Source organism: Hyperolius riggenbachi, chromosome 5, assembly GCF_040937935.1.
Source record: "Hyperolius riggenbachi isolate aHypRig1 chromosome 5, aHypRig1.pri, whole genome shotgun sequence".
NCBI lineage: Eukaryota > Metazoa > Chordata > Amphibia > Anura > Hyperoliidae > Hyperolius > Hyperolius riggenbachi.
The window spans coordinates 429,838,301-429,863,636 of NC_090650.1; the positions used below are offsets into that span (position 1 = coordinate 429,838,301).

Here is a 25,336-nt window from a genome sequence, read left to right on the forward strand (position 1 = left end):
AGTAACAGTCCGAGGTCATACACTAAGAGAGGCAGAGTACATGGGGGCAGGCAAGGCAAGGTCAAGGCAATTCCGAGTCGTTCCAGGCAGCAATCCAAAAGATATTCCAGGAAACGAGCAAAGACCGCAACGGCTATTCACAATATGGAACAGCACCCAGCAGCAACCCTAAGGCAAGTAATGCTATAACAGGCGGGGAACCATAGACCAGGAACTGCTTATATGCAAACCCATGCAAACCCGCAGACACAGGACAGCGTACACTATCAGCCACAGCCGCGGGGATGCCGCCGGGGGATGCGGAAGCTGAGACTCGCCGCCACAATCTGCGGCTGACACTGCCCGTCGTTGCTGGAACCGCTGACAGGTGAGAGTGTTACATGTAAGTTTTGAGGGTCATTGAGGCTGATTTCGTGTTGGTGGGACAGTCAATGGCAATAGGCCACCTCAAAGAAATACCCATGCTCCTTTGCATTATATGGGAAGCAAACCTGAACTCCAGTCATCCTCGTGGTGATGGGCAATGCAGCCTGAGGGTGGAGTTCAGAATGTAGCAGATGTAGTGGGGTGATGTAGGTGGAGGTACCTTATTTATTGGGTTTTTTAGGCTAAGGGACAGTAAAATCCTACAGGAAAACAACAGGAGCCTTGTAGATTATTGGAGGAATCCCTAAAAACTAAGCAAAGGAAAACTAGAAAAAATGCTAGCCTTGTTCATATTTAGTTGACCAAAGAAACTCTGGCAGAAATCAACTATTTTAAAAGATAAGTTCTTAGAAAAAAAAATGTATAAAAGGACCCCAACAATGCTGTGAGGAAACTAAATATGAGAGGCTGCAGAACATGGTGGCCTCACCCTGGAAATTAAGAAAAAAATTGGGGCAATTGAGGGAAACTTGGTAGTGAAAATAATCTACCTTTCTTAGGAGAGCGAAAAAGGAAGCAAAAGGCTGAAAGTATCAGTACCTGTGCCTACTTTTCAGTAAGGTGAAAACTGGGTCTTTAATAAATATTGAGGCTTCTAGCTCCTGAGTGTGCTAGGAAAATGCTATGCAAAAGTATTTTAGAGAATGCTAATGGCAAATGTAAGACATAGTCTAAAAAAACGCAATATGGTTTGTACCTAGCAGGAATATTACAACAAGTGGCCTAAAAACTGATCAGAAGTAATATAGAACTACATTTTTTTTTGGTGACCTTGAAAAAAGGCTTTGACAGAATCCCTAGACGGGATTTTTGGCAGCCCCTGGAAGATAGACACTTTAAAAGAGACTTGACAGATGCTATCAAAAGTATTTACAAAAACTGTGAAAATGATGTCTGGGCCAGCAATTACAAATCTGACATCTTAGGAGCATTGAGAGGTGTCCATCAAGGATGTGTCCTCAGTATACCCTTTATTCTCGTGTCTACAGCCATTGTGAAGGACATCAAACTTAGAGCAGGCAACACTTTTATCCTAGAATGTGGCCAGTACATACTTGTACCTCTGGAAATGCAGACAATCTTACATGTTTTTGGACAAACAGCCGGTGGGCTACAAGAGTAATGAACTTCTCAGATAAAACACAAAAACGAATGCGGCTAAAACACAAATCAGGTTTATAATGCTGGGAATACACGTTATGTTTTGCACGTTCGATTCGGCGCGCGATCTATTAGCCATTTAATTTCATGCTAGATTCTCTTATCTTCCACTTATTTTTCTTATCTTTTTTCCATTAACGTCTATGAGAAATCGAGAGGAAAAGAATCGAGCAGAACATCGGACATGTCGGAATTTTATCCTCGAAGGCATCTATCGGAAAGATTCTTAGCAAAAAATGTAACGTGTATTCCCAGCATAACAATAGACATCTGGCACTACTAGATAGAGCTCATTGGTTAAACAGGCAGACAACTTTATATATCTGGGCTCAGTAAAGAGCAATCTAAAAAGAGAAAGTCACACACCTCTGCAGTGTCATCAGAGATGGCTTTCTTGGGAAAAGAGAGGTTAATAATTCAATGTATACACCATCTTTAATGTAGAGCAGCAATTCATAGACTTTAACCGGGAGGCACAAATCAAGACTTCAAACTGATGGAGAAGCATTTTTTAAGAAAAACTGTGGGATAGGATCCGTGTAGTAGAAAGAGATGGCTGGGCACATCCAGTCTAAAACTTCAATTTATTGCAAAATGATTAAAAGTCCATACATGCATTCCAAGGGCAGAATTTTCTATGGAGAGAGGATAGGCACATTTAAGAGTCGACAGTTGTTTCGCACCAACCATGGTCCTGATGAAGCACCCCACACGTGGTTGCGAAACAGCTGTCGACTCTTAAATGTGCCTATCCTCTTTGCATAGAAAAGTGTGCCTTTGGAATGTATGTATGGACTTTTAATCATTTTGCCATAAATTGAAGTTTTAGACTGGATGTGCCAAGCCATCTCTTTCTACTACACAGATCCTATGCACTTTTTTAAGGCTTAAAGCACTCCAGCAGCAGTTGAATCTGTGGGTCCTGTGCACAGGCTTTCTGTATCATTTAAAACTGTGGGATATGTAAACTAGGAACAGGACAAAAATGAAAGAATCTTGAAATAGCTAGATATTGAACAGCTAAGGCGACCTTTAAAAAGGACAACGGCTGCAAACATGCATGTCCTAGGGGCGACTGACATCCATTGTCACAGCTGAGTAAGTATGTACACACATGCCTGTATATGGATGTGTTTTATATGGGTGCACATGACCCTGATTGGTCAAAGTAGGAACTTAACCCCCTTTAGACATCAGCCAAGTGCTGTCAATTCTGACCCGCTACCAAAATATGCATCACTTGGAGATTTTGTCCCTGATTGCCTGAATGAGGACCCTTGCTTGCCTCTAGTACTCTGTCTTTACTGCTGCCTGTACCTAACTATGCCTGTGAATTTGACGACCACCTTGTTTGCTGGAGTACTGGCCTCTGCTTATGAACGCAACCACTGCTTCTGCCTGTTTATTGCCTACAGCCTTCCCTGCTGCCTGCTCTAACCCTCAGTCCATCCCAGGCCTACTCCACTTCTTAGATTTCTTTCAGCTGTTCTCCCTGCCTCTAGTGGGGCTTATCCAAGGGCCATGGCCTGTAGCCCCTTACTGAAGAGTGCTTCCCAATGACCGTAGCAGGATAATTCTGACTGGGGATCTGTAACGAAAAAAAATTCCTCTGGGGGATTCTTACCCCGGGAGGGGGGAAGCATCTGGATCCTAACTAGGCTTCCCTGTCCAAAATAATAATAATAAAAATAAAATAATAATAATAATAATAGTTATTATTATTATTATTATTATTTGTATATTTTTTTCACCACTGCTGACTGGTTTGTGCAGTATTTATTGAGTAAAATGATAGCAAACTATAAAACCCGTTCTTGCAAAAACACAATACATTTTCTCTTGCCCCACCACCTGCAATGCATTGCAACATTGTAACATAAAAAATGTTCATTTCCACACACATTTTTTCATGAAATTTACAGCAAAGTCACACTGGCCATATCCCGTCATCATTACCCAGCTCCACATACACACCTGGTTTCTGGCTCAGCTGGTACAGAAAGGACTTCCGCAGGTCAGGGTTGTCCCTAAACGTCAACTGCAGCAGTGAACCCGATTTTTTTAGCTTCTGCATGAGCCATAAACCTGAGAGAGGAGAATAAAATAATTAAGCTGTGTCAGTAGTAAGACTTATGTATGGAAATTGTAAGATTTTCTCTTACCCATGGAGAGACCAGGACAAATTGGGATGGGCCCCCTGGGATGCAATCCCCCTTCTCCGTCTACATGCATACACACCATCCCTTTCCCCCTGCACCCGCTCCCCCACCTTGCAGAATAGTGCACTGTAGGGGTGTAGCATTTAGCTGCTCCCGTGCTGCATCAGGTTTCCTCTGCTCCCCCCAGCAGCCACTAAGTATTGTTAGTAGTATAATATTTACCTGCTCCAGTGCTGGGTCAGGTTTCCTCTGCTCCTTAGAGCAGCTGCACTCTCTATGCTGCCATCCTGTGGCTCCTAGTCACATGACATGCATCAGGAGCTGGAGGTGTGCTGCATTGAGTGTGTGGCAGCCAGGAAGAACAGAGGACACACAGCACAGCACTGGAACAGGTAAGTATTACACTGCTCCACTGCACTACTGTGCAGAAAGGGGAGGAGCAGTCGGCTATATCTACACCAGTATGAGAGTGTAAATATTTACTTGATAATTTACTGGGAGCCTGTTAAATACAAATAACTAAAAAATTACTTTATATTCTCATTGCGTATACTTAGGGCTCAGACACACTATAAGCACTTTTCTGAGTGCTTTTTTAGCCATCAGCGCTTTCTGAGTGCTTTTTAAAAAATGTTACCATTGACTTACATTAAATCATGGTAAAATTGCGTGATTTTACTGCGATTGCGATATTACTGCAATTGTAATGTAAGTCCATGAGAGCATTTTTTTTAAAAGCCATTAGAAAGCGCTTTTAGTGTGTCTGAGCCCTTAAAGGGGAACTGAAGAGAGAGCTATATGGAGGCTGTTATGTTTATTTCCTTTTAATCAATACCAGTTGCCTGGCAGCCCTGCTGGTCTATTTCTCTGCAGTAGTATCTGAATAAAAACAGAAACAAGCATGCAGCTAGTCTTGTCAGATCAGACTTTAAAGTCTGAACCACTGAAACACCTGATCTGCTGAATGCTTGTTCAGGGGCTATGATTAATAGTATTAGAGGCAGAGGATCAGCAGGGCTGCCAGGTAACTGGTATTGCTTAACCTCCTGGGGGATACAATTATATCGCCCAGGAGGTGGCGCAGCACTATTTTTTAAAATGTTTTATTTTTTAAATCATGTAGCGAGCCCAGGGCTCGCTACATGATAGCCGCTGTGCAGCGGCATCCCCCCACCCCCTCTGATCGCCTCCGACAATCAAAGCAAACAGGAAATCCCGTTCAGAATGGGATTTCCTGTTTGGCTTCCCCCGTCACCATGGCGACGATTGGGATGACGTCATCGACGTCAACGACGTCGTGACGTCAGAGGGAGTCCCGATCCACCCCTCAGCGCTGCCTGGCACTGATTGGCCAGGCTGCGCACGGGTCTTGGGGGGGGGGAGCAGCGCGGCACGGCGGGTAGCGGCGAATCAGCGTGGAGCGGCGGTGATCGGTATATACACGCAGCTAGCAAAGTGCTAGCTGCGTGCAACAAAAAAAAAAATTATGCAAATCGGCCCACCAGGGCCTGAGAAATCCTCTGTGGCGGCTTACCCCGAGCTCAGCTCGGGATTATCCCCCAGAGGGTTAAAAGGAAATAAACAGGACAGCCTCCATATACCTCTCTCTTCAGTTCCCCTTTAAAGCAAACCCGCGTTCAACTTTCCTTCTCTTGATCTCAGGGCTTAATAATACACATAACACATGAAAGCCTGACACACACATGTGATGTGGGGAGATGCTGGGGATCAGCCTGCACTAATGTTACTTTATAAATAGTGGCATATGGACAATCAGCTATGTGAAAGACATGTGGTATAGTATGTGGTTTTCCAGGTGATTTAATTATTGAGATTGCATCATCAGTCAATAAAACAATTAGGCCTCGGAGGAAGCGGTGCTGACTGCAAAGGCCACAAAACATGCATCTGGAATAAAGGAATCTCTTACATTAGCAAATATTTTGATTGCAAGCAAATTGAGGTAAATAACATAAAATGTTAAAATTTTAAAGAGCAACTGAAGCCTTCTAAAAATGCTCTTTTTATTTGACATTTATCTTGAACAATATCAGCATAGATAAAACACTGCATTCCTGCGGCAGAACAAACCCCCCAAATCCCGGGGCAAAATTCCACGACTTTCCGAGTTTTAGCTGTCCGGGGGAGGCAGAGCTTAGTGCTGTGGCTCTGCCCCCATTAGCGTCAATCTCTGCGCGGATCTCTGCCTCTCCCCGCCCCTCTCAGTGAAAGAAGACTGAGAGGGGCGGAGAGAGGCGCGACCAGCGGGGATTGATACGAGTAGAGGCAGAGCTACTGCACAACACTCTGCCTCTACCAGGAAGTGATCCCTGAATTTTGCCTGGGGGATTTGGGGGGTTTAATTACATTGTTGTGCCGTGGGAATGCAGCATTTTAGTTATGCTGATATTGCTCAAGATAACTGTCAAATAAAAAGAGTGTTTTTAGAAGGCTTCAGACTCTTTCATGTGAGCAGACAGCACACGTTAAGATTACTGGGATTTATACAATTTGTGTAGTGAGTTATGCCAATTGTGTATCTCACAGTGTGATGTCATGACCATGGTCCTGACAGTTTGCTGTCTGTTAACCTTGTTGCATTGTGGGAAGTAACGTCTTTTTCCAACTGCCAAGCAAGCAATACCTCCCTCTGTGCATAGAAGTCTCAGTAACGCACATTCTGTACAGATCACCTGGCAGAACTAAAGATGTCACCACCATTGATACATTTCAGAATGTAAATCAGGGAGAGGAACGATTTTACAATAGCCAAACACTGTCTAAATGATCTATAAAGCAATATTGTAAAAATGAAACAATTTTATTCATTATGTCTTTTTTGCACCACTGTTCCTCTTTAAGCTGTAAAACAAAGCAGAAGAAATAAACCTTTTCATTTTCCTGCAGTAAAACCTTATCTAAGCTGTCTCTCACTGTTGCTTGGCTGTTTAAGCTCTTCAGAAAACAGGACTGAGTTTAACCAAGTTAGTGGACAAGTTCAGAGAAGCTCTTTTGCATACATAACAACTCAAGTTTTTTTTAACTCTTCCTGTACTGGAAAACACCACTGTGGCTGCAGATGAATATTGGCAGGAGATCAGCTGTTTAGTGAGAAAAAATGCTGCTTGCCCGTATTTTTGTTTTTAACACAAGCTCTATGGAGAAATGTATTCTGTCCATATTACACAGCTGATAATAGGGATATTAGAACAACATACATTTCGCCATAGTCCCCCTTTAAGAATAACATCCTTCCTGTTGGAGCTTACCTGTGCTGACCAAAGTGCTGCTGCTGTACAGCGTCCCCAGGTGGGGCCCGGAGAGGGACAGGAAGGTGTGCAGCTTGTTGAGGTAATACCGGAAGCGGGGGCGTGTCAGGACCGATCGGATGATGATGTTTCCCAGAGAATGCCCAATGAAACTGCAAGGAGGAAAATCACGCAAGTTAAAGTGAACGGCTTTCTTCCTAAACACTCAGCTGTTACTGTTGTCTACAGCATATAACAAACCACCACATCCTATACAGCAGGATATGGTAGAGGTTGCCTCATACACAGATGTTCACATACAAAATAAATTGCTAAAACTCATTTGCAAAACTTTACTCGCGAATGACCTCACCTTAACCTCTTGAGGACCAGAGGCTTACACCCCTTAGTGACCAGGCCATTTTTTACAATTCAGCACTCTGCAGCTTTAACAGTTTGCTGCACGGCCATACAACTTAGCACACAAAATAATATTGCCTCTCTTTCTTGCCACCAACAGAGCTTTCTGTTGTGGCATCTGAATGCAGCTACGATTTGTATTTTTTTTAAATTAATTTTAATTATATATATATATATATATATATATATATATATATATATATATATATATATATATATATATATATATATATATATATATATATTTGTTTTTCTCCCACTTCCCTCCCTTCATCTGAGAGCCAATCAGTATGATTGCCTCTCATAGGCTTCAGCCTATGAGAGGGATCTATTTTCGTGCCACTCCAGGGGACAGGCAAGTGACAGGGCTGTCCCCAGTACAACACTGCACTAGATCGCAGCGCTGTTCAATGTAAAAAAAACAGCTTTTTTTTCTTAGCCTGCCAGACGCGATCTATTGACCTTGTTGTGGTGATATATTGGGGTGCTGATGATGTTAGGGAATACAGGAACATATTTCTGTCATTTTTCTGTCTACTATGTCTGCTAAAAGCTAGTCTGGCTCTTGAAGGTGCCACCTGGCCCCAGTAAACGGTTAATGGGAGCCTGTATTTACATGTAAATTCTGTATGTAAATGTACATTACCTCTGTCCTCATTGTCCAGCAGGGGAAGACGTGTCTACTGCTAATTAGCTGCCAATTGAGGAAGAATAGGCTGGTCGGCCTGGCTTTTGAACTCTAGAGTCAGCCATTGTCCCATTATACAAAGCAAGACTACCAGAGTCTTGGGGACAGGGGAAGTTGACACCTGAAGGTTTGAAATTTACATGACAGTCGGCTGGAAGGGGTTGGAAATCTCTGCAGACTTTAAAAACGGAGACAGGAAAACTTTGATGCTAGGAAATAATGTTGAGGAAGCCTTTTGATGTCTGTTAGGATACAATCTTACCTGTTGAATTCTGCAACCTTCAAAAAGCTAAAACAGGAACCCTTTAAAGTTCGCATATCACAGGAAGACTAGGACAAGCGTTCGGTGATGTCACAAACGGGGAAATTGCATTAGTTCCTGGGGCTGGACATTAAATGCCCCAGTGGACACTTCGGACTATTTAAGTTGGTCCAGGACAGTCACAGGTATCCTCTCCTGGAGATAGCGCATAGCTAGGGATGATCTGGTCGAAAAATCGACATGCTCCCGCCGACAACGTTTAGACCTTCAAGTTGGTAACGTTTTAATCCCCATTTTTATTTTTACGCAAATATCCGTGTGTGTATTTTTGTAACTTTGATCTTGTAATTTTACTCTGTAACTTTTTTACTTTGTTTTTTGTACATCTTGTGTACATATTAAGTTCTGCATTGTTCCATGTTTTTGCTGGAATATTAAATTGTTATTTAAAGGAGTTATTTCGCGAAAAAAGTAGGCAGTTAAAAAATGTGACAGATGACAGGTTTTGGGCCAGTCCACCTTTTTAAGGGGGATTCTCAGGGCTTTGTTTTCAACAGCATTTCCTGAACAATAGTTGCAAATTTTAACTGAAATAATAGTGTGAAAGTGATTAGGGAGGCCGGCTGGTATCTTGCTATTTTGGCAGTTAAACTGTTGTTCAGGAAATGCTGTTGAAAACAAAGAAAGCCCCGAGAATCCCTCTTAAAAAGATGGACTGGCCCAAAACCTGTCATCTGTCACATTGTTTAACTGCCTACTTTTTTCGCGAAAGAACCCCTTTAATAAGATCGACTTCTGCTGTACTAAACTAACACTCACAGCCTAGAAGAGACTGCAGTGTAACTGTGTATAAGTCCATGCCTAATTGTATGCTTGAATCAAAATACAACAAAGCACCCCGACACTGCACTCACACACGTTTAAACAAGTCCAATATAGGCAGGCAAGCGACCACCGGTCAGTCTAATATAGACAAAATGTTGTAATAGTGGGAGCGCTCTTCCCAGATGCGTGCACCATCAGTCAAAAAGTCTCTCATGTATATGGATAAGCGCTCAATGCTTGCTTGCAACTCAAGATATAGAGGCAGATAAAATAAGCCCCCCCTTCGGGGAAAGACTCACCAGAGGATGCGGCCTTCAGGGCCCGTTATCGCTTTCGGGGTATTGGCCACCGGCCGGTGTCGGGAGTATTGCTGGCAGTAGCCTTCTGCAGTTTATGAAGTTAGTGGGGCAGCTGAAGACCTGGAGCAGTAACCCGTGGATTGCCAGTGAGACCTGGAGCAGTAACCTGTGGATTGCCAGAGAGGCCGCGGGGTGGCCAATACCCCGAAAGCGATAACGGGCCCTGAAGGCCGCATCCTCTGGTGAGTCTTTCCCCGAAGGGGGGGGCTTATTTTATCTGCCTCTATATCTTGAGTTGCAAGCAAGCATTGAGCGCTTATCCATATACATAAGAGACTAATTGTATGCTTGAGCAACACTACCATATGAAATTGTATTTGCTTTGTGTGTGGGGGCGTTTGTCATACGTTGGCCTAAAGCGCGCAGCTGACCCAACGTACGAAATCGCCAGTGCGAGTAGCTCGACAGCAGAGTGGCTAACAGTATCGTTCGAAATGACTGTTCGTGGTTTTGCTTCACTACAGTGTAAGATTGCAATTGTGCATGTGTGTGTGTGGCGTTCCCGTATTCGGCCTAAAGCTCAAAGCTGACCCGAATACGAAAACAGCCTTGTTTGTAGCTTGAATAAGGCTGCTCCCCACTTGATCTGGTCAAACCCGCAGTCGGGAACCGTATTTGCAGGCGTGCCGTGGGCCGATTCCTGACACTTGTTATCTCTTTCCTACTCTCAGGAGCCATTTACTGCCAGGAAAGTGTTATATCGCTGCAATTCCTTATCAGTGAGGGTTACGTTATAGGCCGACCCGATTCTGACCCGGGTCCAACCCAGACAGAAATTGTCAATTGCATACCTGATTTTTAACTCTTACAGACAGAGAAAGAAAAAAATGAACACAGCCTAGTTATTTGTGTGCTTGGCACTGTACATACACATGTCTATCTCATCATGTCACATGTCACCTCAGATGTCCTTTAAGTTAAAATTAAACTTGCATAGCCTTCACGCATATCATATCACACATTTTTTTTAACAAATTGGAATGCCACTTTAAGATAATTTTAAGGTTGTTTCAGTATTTGTAATTTTTTCTTTTCAGGATTGAAGCTGAAATTCTAATATTTACCTGCAGGTGGTGCTGCAGAAAACAAATCTCAAATCTGAAATAATTCTAGCAGCTCTGTATTTTTCACATTGTAGCTACAGATACATGTATAGTTCTCCTATAGTCGGAGCCTCCACTAAAGCCATGAAAAGGAAGCTGTACTAGCAAATAAAAGCCACTAACAATCAATAAATAAGGCAAAAGCTGTTTTTTGTGAATCTGCTTCCAGCTAACTGATTGGCGGTGCTGGTTAGTGGTTTTCATTTGTTAGCATGTATCCACCCCCCTGCTTGCTAGCAGCATCTTCCATCCATACCTAGTTATAACTTGGAGAGGTTCATAACTAGGATTATAATCTTGGATTTCATGAAGTTAAGATTGTTCCAATAAATAGTGCAACCTTACCTTATTCTGGATATTGACAGGTTATAGAGTTGTATGTGTTGGATAATCTCGTCAATTAGCTTGTCAGTCATTGCATCGAAGTCTGCAAATGTGTCATTCTGAAAATGAAGAAAACAAGAGTGCTGTATTTATTAATAAAATATTTTTATTGGCCCCATGGGCAGCAGCCACATTTCTATGGGTGGGCCAGATGGGCGACCCCCCCGAGCGCTGAGAGGGAGGGCGGGGCAGTGATGGGGAGGCGCAGTGATAGAGGGGGGAGCCGGGGCCACACTGAGATTCAGCCGCATGTAGGGGAGCCCGACTTCTCCCTCTCCCCAGTGCTCCCCTCCGTTCCCCCTCCTTTTTGCAGAGTAAGTGCAGCGGGAAGTCTCGAATGCGCAACTCTCATCCCTGCTCATTACAATCGTCGGTCAATTGCGGCTGATCATCTGCATAGCTGCTTATACATGCTCTACTTCCTGCTTAACAGGAAGTGGAGCGTGTATAAGCAGCTATGCAGATGGAGGGTAACAGTGTCAGTGGCAAGTGAGCGGCGTTTGGAACAGGAAGGAAGGTGAGTTGCATATACAAGGCTTCCTGCTGCCCTTACTCTGCAAAGAGGGGGAGCACGGAGGGGAGCCCCGAGGAGAGGGAGGGAGGAAGGCTCCCCTCCATGCGGCTGAATCTCAGTGTGACCGCGGCTCCCCCTTCCATCACCTATGGGAGGGCACCTATACCTAGCTAACCTATACTGGCTGCACCTATACCCATAGGCCACAAGAGTCCCGGTTTTTGCAGTTCTGTCCCGGGTCCCGCCCCCTGCAGGCAGAATCCCGAGTTTGACACCCCACCAGGAGGAATTAACACTGAATGCCCGCCGACCACATCACTCAGCTAGTTGCGTGCAGTGTGCTATTGATGCAGGCAGTCACGGGTAGACTGTGCTCCTGGCGTCTGATGTATCAGCTGACGTGCGTTCCCTTTACCCTGCATGGATCGTCGGCTCCTCTTCTCTCAGTAACTTCTCGTCAGTTAAACATAGCAAAGAAATGAACAGCGCTACTTAAAAACAGATGAGTGCTTACCTGCAAAAAAGTGCACACCCCACTCATGGGATTCAAATACACAATGAGCATACACATGACCTGTCTACCACTTGGAGGATGTTAGTTTCACTAACAATTTGCAATTTGTTAGGTACTTGTCCCTCCCACTGTCGAAGAAGTCTTTCCTCCATGGGAGGGGACCTAACACTAACTAAATTCTACCTATGCATATGCATAGCCTGGGCGCGCTACCAGTAAAATTGAGAATTGCGCAAAAAAAGTGGCATCAGCGCATCACCAGGCCGCCTCTGAATGGCCTCAGCTCAGAGATGCGCTGAGCCCCCCCAGAAACTGCAAACGCACCTTGAACCCAAACAGAGGCTCTGCATATACACCAAAGGAAAACTATTAAGTGGGAGCAGCTGACCAGAAATAAATCAATCAAACATAGCAAAGAAATGAACAGCGCTACTTAAAAACAGATGAGTGCTTACCTGCAAAAAAGTGCACACCCCACTCATGGGATTCAAATACACAATGAGCATACACATGACCTGTCTACCACTTGGAGGATGTTAGTTTCACTAACAATTTGCAATTTGTTAGGTACTTGTCCCTCCCACTGAGGGACAAGTACCTAACAAATTGCAAATTGTTAGTGAAACTAACATCCTCCAAGTGGTAGACAGGTCATGTGTATGCTCATTGTGTATTTGAATCCCATGAGTGGGGTGTGCACTTTTTTGCAGGTAAGCACTCATCTGTTTTTAAAGGGAACCAGAGACGAAGCCCCCTCATGTATTTTACCATGTATATCAGTAAGAACATTAGAGAAAACACTTACCATGCTTTCTGTTTCGTCCTCACTGCTAATAGTGTCTGTTATCAGCAGTCACAAGAATCCCAGACTGAGCAATTAAATCTGGCTTTGCTGGGAATGATAATGGCTGAGTCATTATAGCAAAGCCACAAGGGGGCAGGCTTGGGCTTGAAATAACACCACAGAAGACAGATTTAGCTATAAACTTTCTGTAGCAAAGCTAGACGGAGCAGCCTGACTTCTCAGTCGGGGGTTCTTATCAGATGTGATTACAGTCAGATTACACAGAGAACAATGAAACAAAGGGCAGATTAGGTGTTTACTGTCATGTTCCCACTGATTTATAAGGTAAAATACAAGAGGGTGCTTCATCTCTGGTTCTCTTTAAGTAGCGCTGTTCATTTTTTTGCTATGTTTGATTGATTTATTTCTGGTCAGCTGCTCCCACTTAATAGTTTTCCTTTGGTGTATATGCAGAGCCTCTGTTTGGGTTCAAGGTGCGTTTGCAGTTTCTGGGGGGGCTCAGCGCATCTCTGAGCTGAGGCCATTCAGAGGCGGCCTGGTGATGCGCTGATCCCACTTTTTTTGCGCAACTTCTCGTCAGTTGGCTGCTGCTTTGGTCTCACTCTCTCGCCTTTCTTCACTCTCCTGTGTCTTGTCATGTGACGCAGGCCGGGGTTCCGTGCAACTCGCTGTCCCGCTGATCCTTATCCTCTCACTGGGGAATGTGTACTGCTAATTCCTCTTATCAGCTCAGCAGTCTGCATCTTTCTTTTGTGTTGTCCTGGGGTCCTGCATTGCTCTGTTCACTCTTCTTATCAATCTAATTTTCACTTAGGATTAGTTCACACTAGGTGATTTTTAAGTGATTTGCTGATCACTGGCGTTCAGCAAAATGCTGCTGCTAATGCAAGTCAATGGTAGTGTTCACACTGTAGCGATCGCCAGTGATTAGCGATTTACTGATGGTGCATGCAGCATTTTTGGAGCGATTTTTGTGCGATTGCATTTCAATGTTATCCAATCCCAAAACGCAATCGCTCCTAAATCGCTTTCCTGTACAGTGAAAAAAAAGCTTTTTGCTGATCGCCGGCGATCAGCACAACGCTACCAAAGCGCCCAGTGTGACCTAGCCCTTAGCACCTTTTTGGCATTTTAATTGCCCCCTCTCTGTTTTCCATCTTTTCAAAGCACAGACACTTTCTTCTCCCTTCCGTCTTTCACTTATTTTTCGTTGATTTCTCCCTTGCATTAATTGATAAACGTGTCTGCTGAGCCTACTGATCAATATTCATAGCTACCAATTGTCCCTCTTTTGAAGAGACAGTCCCTCTTTGGTAACCCAATTCTTCTGTCCCTCTTCCTTCCTCATTTGTCCCTCTTTCAGGACTTATACAGATCTGTGTAAATATTTGTATTTATCTACTGAAAAATGTGTTTTCTCGACTTAACTGTTTATATGAAGGAAAATTAACTAGGATAGAAAGGATAAGGATAGAAAGGACCAGTGGGGTTTGAATTTTAAAACTATTTTTCTTATGAAATCTTTACAGTATGCATGAATAGGGGTGTGTCGGGGTGTGGTTAGAGGTGTGGCAGGGGTGTGGCTTAAGTGTCCCTATTTCTGATCTCAAAAAGTTGGGAGGTATGCCTATACCTAGCTACCTATACTGAAGGCACCTACACCTAGCTAACCTACACTGGCTGCACCTATACCTAGCTACCTATACTGGGGGGAGGGTAATTTTTACCCCTGCGCCCTGGGTGCAATCTAGCCTACAAACTGCCCTGCCCATGGGGGATAATTTATATATGAAGAGTGCAGCTATGACAGTCTATATTATGAAGTTAGGAATCCAGAGATATATGTTAGCTTCACGTTGCAGTCAAAGGGGTTTTGGACAGTGATAAGTTGCAGGAATGGCCATTAGGTCATCACTAATGTTGCAGTATTTGTGCTTTTTGTCAGATTTCTAAATCCTGGAGGCAGCCCTGATTTGCTGTCCTATCTTCTGTACATTTTAGTGTGGAACATGTGGAGTGAGACTCCTGGCCATCCTCATCAAGTTGTATCATGCATTTAATCAGTGCTTATATTGTTAGTGGTTTTTATTGCTGTCTGTGTCACCGCTAAGAAGAGGAATCATACATATTTGTAGTAATTGGCTTTGTGATGGAATCCATTAATATATTTTTGTCATGTAACATGTATTTTTTCTTCAGCTTCTGTCAAACTTGTTTTTGTCTGGCTCATCCATGCGCGCGCCCATCTTTCTCATATTTGCATTTTTTGGCATGCATATATTTTTCCATGCATTCTTGTGTGCCTGCATTTCCTGCATCTATGCGCTCTACCTTCTTCCACGTATTTGCATTTTTTTGCATGCACACTTTTTCTATGCATGCATGCATATTTTTTGCCTTCTTGTGTGTGTGTGTGGGGGGGGGGGATAGGGATGATTTGTAGCAGGTGTGGGGAGGGGGTGGAGATTACTTCTATGGCCTAGATCTTTCTGGTTCAGCCACACCCAGGATGGGTTAATTTGGAGGACTCCTCTGCCACACCCTTCTGACCACCGTTCCAGTGACTAGGAAGTTGCTGAGTGCAAACCAACTGCTTTATATATAAGTCTATGGGCTTGATTCACTAAAGGGTGCTAACACAGGTAGCATGCCTAAAAGCTTTGCACGTGCAAACTAGGGTGCTACGTAGTTTGCACGGCAAAGCTGTTACTGTTCGCGTGCTATTTTAGCCCGCGTAAAAGTTTGAGCGTACATTTTTGCGCGCATTGCTTGGAGTGCAAAATCAGCCGCTTTGCATGCAAAGTATGCTTATCACGCTACTTAGTATGCGAAGCGGCTGATTTTGCATGCGACGCGGTGTGCTCAAAACTTTGCGTGCGCAAACTTTTACGTGCATATTAGCTCGTGCAAAGCCAGTTTGCACGTGCTAAGTGGCTTTTCACTGGCATGCTAACACTTAGCACACTTTTGTGAATCAAGCTCTATCTATCTATCTATCTATCTATCTATCTATCTATCTATCTATCTATCTATCTATCTATCTGGGTTTGCAACAATGGCATACATTACAAAAATAGATATTATATTGGGGCTTTACAGTTGAGTTCAATGGCCAATATTACAATTTGATACAGCAGATCGGGTTCGGCAATATAATGATGTACAGAACCAGGGGCATAGCAATAGGGGTTGCAGAGGTAGCCACTGCATCGGGGCCCTTGGGCCAGAGGGGCCCCGAAGGGCCCTCCCTCAACTACAGTATTGGTCCTATGCTCATAATAATCACTTCTATAGATCCTTTGAATAGTGGTAATCTTTGACAAACTGCTCCCCGTCCCCTTCTTGCACCTCTGACACTGTAGTTGCCATTGGCAGGCAGGGCCGGCGGCGGCGCTACCATAGAGGCAAAGGAGACAATTGCCCCAGGGCCCCGGAGCCTGTAGGGGCCCCCAGTGGCTACAAGAGGACATTTTTTTTTTCAAAAAAGACCTTACAGTTTTTGAGAAAAACGATTTAAAAGTTTCAAAGGAAAAAAAATACACATTTAAAAACCTGCCGAATTTAACGGTTAATAGCAAATCCACCTTAAATGCTAGAAGCCCTAAATTTGCAGGATATGTTAAGGAGTTCATTGGGAATAAGAGGAAAAAACTATTTTTCAAAAAGACCTTATAGTTTTTGAGAAAATTGAATTTAATGTTTCAAAGGAAAAAAGTATACTTTTAAATGTGGTAAATGTCACTTTTAGTAGCAAACCTAACGGTAGTGTAATTTTACATGTATCAAAAGAAAGAGCAATGGGTTTCCAGGAGGTCCATACATACTGTGCAGCTGCAGCACTTTGGCCAGGGATCGCTATACAGCCGTAATATGGCTGTATGAAGATCCCTGTCATTTTTTCCTATTTTCCCAATTTTTTTTTATTATTGTTTTATGTTTAGAGTGTGGGAAAAATGTTTTAAAAAATTATGTGGGGTCCCCCCTCCTGAAACTTTTTAACCCCTTGTCCCCCATGCAGGCTGGGATAGCCAGAATGTGGAGCTCCGACCGATTGGGGCTTCACACCCTGACTATACCAGCTGCAAAAAAGGTCCCTTAATGCCGATTTGTGTTCCGGGGTATCTGTTGGGGGGCTCCCCAGGTTTATTTTGCCCTGGGGCCCCATTGTTGCTAAAACCGGCCCTGTTGGCAGGTTTTGGTGCACCGTATCAATTGTTATGATTAGGATAAGGACCAGAGGCGCCAAAAAGAGTAAAACAATACTACGTTTTTTAAAAAACTTGGGGGGAGACGTACTCACCACCCTTTCAACAGACTAAAAGCCAATGGAAACCACAATATTTGGTCAAAAATTCAACAATTTATTAGTACTCCCAGGTGCTACGCGTTTCACGGGATTATCCCGCTTCCTCAGGAAATCAAACAGGAGCACAAGCTACAAAAGATACAAAACAATAACATACATAAATAAAGGACTTCCTTGTTTTACTCTTTTTGGCGCCTCTGGTCCTTATCCTAATCAGAATGCAGTCCACCTGTGGTGGCAAGGATTTTTCCTAATTTCTTCTACAGAGAGCGACATCATACACCTGAGTGGGGTCAGGTTCTAATTCTCCCCACCTGCATATGGAGTGGTTGCCTAGGGGCAACCCTTGTTTGTGAGTATAAATCTGTTTCGATTAAATTGTGTCTATATTACCTTGAAATACCACACAATTTGGGCTCTCGGTCTTTTGTTTTTTGTCTCTGAAGTGTATCAATTGTTATGTATAGGGTGCTTGGGGGGCCCCATGTGAAACTTGCACCGGGGCCCATAGCTCCTTAGCTACGCCACTGTAAAGAACATAAGCTTCCATACACACCTGATTCTTTTCTGACATAAGGAAGTCAAGGTTGGATCTGGGCAATCCCAGCTCAAGAAATGTTTTCACCAGTCGAAGATCTGCACTGTTACCTGGAATTATAAACATTACAGTAAGTTTTAGTAAAGAAAGAAGTCAGTGTACATCACATTCATTAAATTAACTATGTCTAAAGCACCAATATAGGGATATTGTTCAGAAAATGTTGTTGAGGAATTCTATTGAAGTCATTGTCCTCTGCCCCGACCTCTCTCTGCATCTCCATAGAGGGCTTGATGATAAATGGCCCACTTCCAGTGAGTGCGTATTCACATTGTGGAATTTCACATTAGTACTGAAAGCAATGCAATTTCAATGGAATACTTTCTAATCAATGCTTTTTTGTCCCCATGTCTTCTCCATTTCCCCACTGTCCTCCTCCACTCCCCCTGAATAGATGAAAACAGCCAATGTGATGACATGAAAAGCAGAAGCCGGCACTAGGGGAACCGTGAGAGAGAGAGGGGAGAGGTCTCTGATTGCCGTGGTCTCCGATAGATTAGGTGAGAGAGGTACTGGCAACTTTCATCTATACAGGGGGAGCAGAGGAGACATAGGGGACAGAAGGAGACACATGGGGGATAGAATGGGACACATTGGGACAAGAAAGGAACATATGAGAGACACAGCAAGACACATGAAGTACAAGGGGGATGCAATAATTGGGGGAGAACATCTACAAGACTCTCCTGGACCATTTTTCAGAATATACAGGGGTTGGACAAAATAATGGAAATACCTTGAAAATCAACAAAATATATCTTAATATGTAGGTCCACCTTTTGCGGCAATTACAACCTCAATTCTCCGAGGTATTGATTCATACAAATTATGAATTGTTTCCACAGTAATTTTAGCCCATTCTTCAGTTAAAACACCCTCCAGTTCTTTTAGAGATGATGGCGGTGGAAATCGACTTCTTACTTGAATCTCTAATAACGACCATAAATGCTCAATAATGTTGAGGTCTGGGGATTGTGGTGGCCAGATGAGATGCTCAACTTCTTTAGAATGTTCCTCGTGCCATTCTTTAACAATTCTAGCTGTATGGATTGGGGAATTATCATCTTGAAAGATGGCATTTCCCTCCAGAAACAGTTCTTGAACCATAGGATGAACTTGGTCGCCCAAAATTCCTAAATAGTCTCGGCTGTTAATTCTTCCATGAAGGGAAATCATTTCCAAGAAATAGCACCCCAGATCATTACAGAACCCCCCCCCCCCCCCCATGTTTCACGGTTGGGAGAAGGCAGTCTGGATGAAATGCTTCTTTCGGCTGTCTCCAAATGTACACTCGGTCGGAGTTCGGAAATAAGGTAAATGATGATTCGTCAGAGAAAATCAAATTTTTTCACTGCTCGAGGGACCAATTCTGGTGGTTTCTACACCACTCTAAATGCTTTGAAACATTTGTCTTTGAGAGCAGAGGTTTTCTAATTGCAGTTCTTCCGTGGAATCCACATTTGTGCAGCTCCCGACAAACAGTTTTTGTGGAAACTGGGTTCTGTAGGTGTTCATTCAGCTCTGCAGTGGTTTTAGGAATCGTGGTCTTGAAGCTTTTCTAAGAATTCGATTTAGAGTCCGACGGTCTCTCTCAGGCAACTTCGACTTTCGGCCACAACTGTGCTTTGCTGAGGACATTTTTCCTTCTCTTTCAAAGGCAGACATTACTTTTGAGACAGTACCTCTTGAAGTGCCAAGCATTTGGGCAGTTTCTGTTACAGTAGCGCCTGACATACGAGCACCAACAATTTGGCCTCTTTGAAAGTCTGAGAGATCTGCCATTTTTATAAATTATAATCAACTTTTGTTTAAATGTCTGTAAAATTAAAAAACAATAATTTTAATTAAACATTTCAAATAACAATAATAATAATTATAAAAAATATGGATTGCTTAAAACATGTTCAAAGATTATGATGCCAAAATGTTAGGTGTTTCCATTATTTTGTCCAACCCCTGTAACACACTCTGGACTATAAGATGCACCTAGGTTTAGAGGGCAAAAAATAATATACTAAACCTGGAACAGTTTAGTATATTTTTTTGTCTTGGTTTTAGCCCTCTAAACCTAGTTGTGTCTTATAGTCCAAAGCATCCTATATTCCGAAAAATACAATAATTACTTTTGTCTAAGGGTGGTCATTAGTTACTCACTTTTGTATATTATTTGTACGTACCATCCAGCCCATGCACACAGATAACAAGATGGATGCCATCTTCCGGGTGCTCCTCCTCCGGAGGGAAATAGGGGAGATCAGACGCCAGTAGGGAGAGGTCACTGTACATAAAACCTTCAAATTTCAGATCTTCTCTGAATTTTTCTTTAGCCTGATAAAAACTAGAAAACAAGCTTGTCAATAGCATTTCCAGACTCCAGAGGAAGTGGGAAGATAGGGTACAACAATTTATTCAACTAATTTTACAAATATACAGGCCAACATGTTTTATTTCACAGTTTTCCCAAAGTTACTCTTTAACCACTTCAGGATCATTCCAGCGCTCTTCCCATTCATTCACTGATAACTTTATTGTTACTTATCACACTAAAATGATCTAAACATTGCTTTTTTCGCCACAAATTAGGCTTTCTTTGGTTGGTACTTTTTGCTAAGAATTATTTTATTTTATATGCATTGCAAAGGGAATAATAAGAAAAAAAAGGGGAAAAAATTATTATTTCTCAGTCTTAAGCCATTATAGTTTTAAAATAAAATGTGATTCGATACATAAAACCCACACGTTTTATTTGTCCCAGTTATTACAACATTAAAATTGTGTCCCTAGTACAATGTATGGAGATAATGTTTTATGTGGAAATAAAGGTGTATTTTTTTCCGCTTAGTGATTTTTAATACTGTATTGCCTATTACAAAACTTTGTTTGCAAAATTAACAGTAATATACCCCTATGACATACATATTAAAGAGGTTCCTAAGGTATGGTAACTATTTATATATATATATATATAATTTTTTTTTTAATTGTCATTTTTTTAAATTCAAATTTAAATTTTTTTTTACAAGGGTGTTATTTTGGTTACTATGGAGCAGGGATGGAAGGAGTTAAAAAATAATCAAATAAAAAAATAATAATAAGGTGTATAATGTATTTTTACTTTTTGACCACAAGATGGTGCTAAACTAACCATGTTCTATAATAGAAACATGGAAGTGTTGGGGTTTTCTTTACGGAGAGCTTGCAACTTGTTGCTGCAGCATCACAGGCACAATGATCGGGGTTTAGAGCAGCTGATTTCCATTAGAGTTGAGCCAAAATTTTCGTAATTTCGCATTACTATAATTACGCATGCGAAATTTGCTATTACGATGCAAAATTATGGTAGCATAATTGCCATTAAAATCGTAATTGAAAATACCGTAAGCGTAATTTTCAACGTGTAATTTCGCGTTTCATTCATACCGTAATTTCGCGTTAAACCATACCGTAATTTCGCGTTAAACCATAACGCTCCCGTATAATATAAAACAGCCGCCGACTTTAAGGGTTAATAGCAAAGCCCCCTTAAATGCTAAGAGCCTCAAATTTGGAGAATATATTAAGGAGATCAGAAGGAATAAGAGGAAAATTTTTTTTTCAAAAAGACCTTATAGTTTTTCAGAAAATCGATTTTAAAGTTTCAAAGGAAAAATGTATATATTTAAAAACCCGCCGACTTTAACGGTTAATAGCAAAGCCTGCTTAAAGTTTAGGAACACCAAATTCCAAGGGTATATTAAGGGGATCAGTGGGAATAAGAGGAAATTTTTTTTTTCAAAAAGACCTTATAGTTTTTGAGAAAATCGATTTTTAAGTTTCAAGGAGAAAAATGTCTTTCAAATGCGGAAAATGTCAGGTTTTTTTGCCCAGGTAACAATAGTGTATTATTTTCATAGATTCCCCCAAGTGGAAAGAGTTTTACTTACTTCGTTCTGAGTGTGGGACATATAAAAAAAAAACGACGTAGGGTCCCCCCTCCCAGACCTCTTTAACCCCTTGTCCCTCATGCAGGCTGGTATAGCCAGAATGCGGAGCACCGGCCGCATGGGACTCCGCACCCTGACTATACCAGCCCACATGGTCCATGGATTGGGGGGTCTCGGAAGGGGAGGGGCAGCCAAGCTTTCCCCTCCCCCTCCGAGCCCTTGTCCAATCCAAGGACAAGGGGCTCTTCTCCACCTCCGATGGGCGGTGGAGGTGAAGGCCACGATTTCCTGGGGGGGGTTCATGGTGGCATCTGGGAGTCCCCTTTAAAAAGGGGTCCCCCAGATGCCCACCCCCCCTCCCAGGAGAAATGAGTATAGAGGTACTTGTACCCCTTACTCATTTCCTTAAGAGTTAAAAGTAAATAAACACACAAACACTTAGAAAAAGTATTTTAATTGAACAAAAAACATAACCACGAAAAAAGTCCTTTAATATTCTTAATTAACCATTAATACTTACCTGTCCCTTTAAATAAATGATCCCTCGCAATAGCCTCGGAAATGTTCTATCAGTTACAATGTAACAAAGTTATTACAATGTAACAACTTTGTTACATTGTAACTACGCCGCACCCGACGTCACTCGCCGCTCAGCCGCAGCATACACTTACCCCGCCAGCTCCCGCTGTCCACCCCGCCCACATCTATCACCCACATGTCACCCACATGTGGGTGACATGTGGGAGAGGCGGGGAGGGCAGCGGGAGCCGGCGGGACTTAGCGTCTTGCACGGACCCGACCCGAGCTCTGAGCTATATAGCTCAGAGCTCTCTAAGCATCTTTGAATTTGGGCTCCAAGGAGCCCCATTGATCCTTAGCAGACCAATGGGGTTCCTTCTGATTTGAAGGAACCCCATTGGTCTGCTAAGGACCAATGGGGCTCCTTGGAGCCCAAATTCAAAGATGCTTAGAGAGTTCTGAGCTATGTAGCTCAGAGAGCTCTGTCGGCTCATGTGGGTGACATGTGGGTGACAGATGTGGGCGGGGTGGACAGCGGGAGCCGGCGGGGACTTAGCATCCTGCAAGGACGCGTAAGTGTATGCGGCGGCTGAGCGGCGAGTGACGTCGGGTGCGGCGTAGTTACAATGTAACAAAGTTGTTACATTGTAATAACTTTGTTACATTGTAACTGATAGAACATTTCCGAGGCTATTACGAGGGATCATTTATTTAAAGGGACAGGTAAGTATTAATGGTTAATTAAGAATAATAAAGGACTTTTTTCGTGGTTATGTTTTTTGTTCAATTAAAATACTTTTTCTAAGTGTTTGTGTGTTTATTTATTTTTAACTCTTAAAGGAAATGGGTAAGGGGTACAAGTACCTCTATACTCATTTCTCCTGGGAGGGGGGGTGGGCATCTGGGGACCCCTTTTTAAAGGGGACTCCCAGATGCCACCATGAACCCCCCCAGGAAATCACGGCCTCCACCTCCACCGTCCATCGGAGGTGGAGAAGAGCCCCTTGTCCTTGGATTGGACAAGGGCTCGGAGGGGGAGGGGAAAGCTTGGCTGCCCCTCCCCTTCCGAGACCCCCCCAATCCATGGACCATGCGGGCTGGTATAGTCAGGGTGCGGAGCCCCACGCGGCCGGTGCTCCGCATTCTGGCTATACCAGCCTGCATTGGGGACAAGGGGTTAAAGAGGTCTGGGAGGGGGGACCCTACGTCGTTTTTTTTTTATATTTCCCACACTCAGAACGAAGTAAGTAAAACTCTTTCCACTTGGGGGAATCTATGAAAATAATACACTATTGTTACCTGTGCAAAAAAAACTGACATTTTCCGCATTTGAAAGACATTTTTCCCCTTATAACTTAAAAATCGATTTTCTCAAAAACTATAAGGTCTTTTTGAAAAAAAAAATTCCTCTTATTCCCACTGATCCCCTTAATATACCCTAGGAATTTGGTGTTCTTAAACTTTAAGCAGGCTTTGCTATTAATCGTTAAAGTCGGCGGGTTTTTAAATGTATACATTTTTCCTTTGAAACTTTAAAATCGATTTTCTGAAAAACTATAAGGTCTTTTTGAAAAAAAATGTTTTACTCTTATTCCTTCTGATCTCCTTAATATATTCTCCAAATTTGAGGCTCTTAGCATTTAAGGGGGCTTTGCTATTATCCCTTAAAGTCGGCAGATACCTAACATTGATCCATGCGTCAACTTTTCCGCTTGGGAGCATGGCCTTACGCATTCATTTCATAATACCCACTGTAATGCGAAAATTACGCAAAAATTACGCTAACGCGAAATTTCGCAAAATCCTTCTTCATTACGATTATGTACTTACGGCCATAATCGTAATTACACTAATTACGTGAAATTTCGCGAAATCGTAATTACGTCATTACGCTCATCTCTAATTCCCATACCCAGATCACAGAAGAAGGGGATTGCGATGGTGAGGCAAATGAAACAGCGAGGGGAATGCGAACGTGGCGGTAAGTAAAAAGTACACATATCTACGCCCGATTTGCAAGTGAAATATACAGGGGCGTAGATATGTGTACCAAGGATCCTGAAATAATTAAAGTAGAATTAACTGATCTACCCTTATCATTATGTTTCCCCCTCTGTGGTATCAATCTGCATACTTCCATAATATTTGTGATGTAGCTCAGGTGGCGATTCAGTGACCAGCGCCACCATATTGTAAAAGTCATCTGTTGCAACTAACTCATCCTTAGCACTAACCTTCGGGCTGAAACACTGAAATGAGATATGATAAGTTTGCCATTGCCTGATGAAGTGGGAATGAAACGCCATGAAACACGTTGCAAAGTTTATTACAAGTAAATAACTCACACACACGACAAGCATGTGTCTTCCCTTATTCACTACCAGATAGCACTGACTGCCCATACTGTTGCCAGTTCCACTGAATGCCAGCAGCTTGCAGAGCCAGTTCGTGGAACAACAAGGAGTACCAAGATATACTCTGCCCAGTCCCCGGCAGAGTGGGACACAAGCTCAAATGCTGGCATACCCATACAGGTCTACCAGCTTATAGACCAGGTGAGATCATACTATGGCCAGCGAGCGCACTCGTTTGTTATTTAACAAACATATTTTAAAGGCTTGCTTAACCACTTTAGCCTCAGCTACAGTATATCTACATCCTCTGTGATTTCATATAAGCCACAAGGATGTAGATAACCGTCTTGTAGCTAAAGCACCGTGTGCACGGTTGGGCATTGCTCCTGTGCACACCTCTGGCACTATCTGCTGCAGCACTAATTGGTGAAAGGGAATATATGTTCCCTGAGCCAAAAAGATTGATTTTTACCATCAAAAATGCTTTTAATTTGCTCAGTTCATAGAGAAAAATACATACTGTAGCATTATTTCAGAATTTCACCATACATTGTGACAGGAGCATAATCAAAAATAGTTTTTTGTGATATATGGTAGAAATATCCAAACAGAATTATGCGTTTTTTATCTACAGTCGCACTTTTTATTTTTAAACTATAATTGGTAAAGCTGAGAAATAATGTGTTTACTCTATTTTTTTCCTCCGTCTTCACATTAAAATGCATAGAAAACAAAATTGTTAGAGAGAAAAACAGTCCATACAATGAA

At 42.6% G+C, this 25,336-nt stretch overlaps 1 protein-coding gene across 8 annotated transcripts in view; it reads right to left on the minus strand.

Moving 5' to 3' along the window:
* Positions 1-25,336, minus strand: part of FAM135B (family with sequence similarity 135 member B) — a 222,943-nt gene that overhangs the window by 12,489 nt on the left and 185,118 nt on the right. For all 8 annotated transcript variants that reach the window (XM_068238060.1, XM_068238061.1, XM_068238059.1 and 5 more), the window contains 5 exons: positions 19,950-20,110; positions 17,731-17,822; positions 10,997-11,094; positions 7,016-7,167; positions 3,562-3,672 (listed from right to left, as the gene is read on the minus strand). In XM_068238060.1, coding sequence (XP_068094161.1) covers positions 3,562-3,672; positions 7,016-7,167; positions 10,997-11,094; positions 17,731-17,822; positions 19,950-20,110 — 614 coding nt within the window. The remainder of the gene's footprint in view (positions 1-3,561; positions 3,673-7,015; positions 7,168-10,996; positions 11,095-17,730; positions 17,823-19,949; positions 20,111-25,336) is intronic.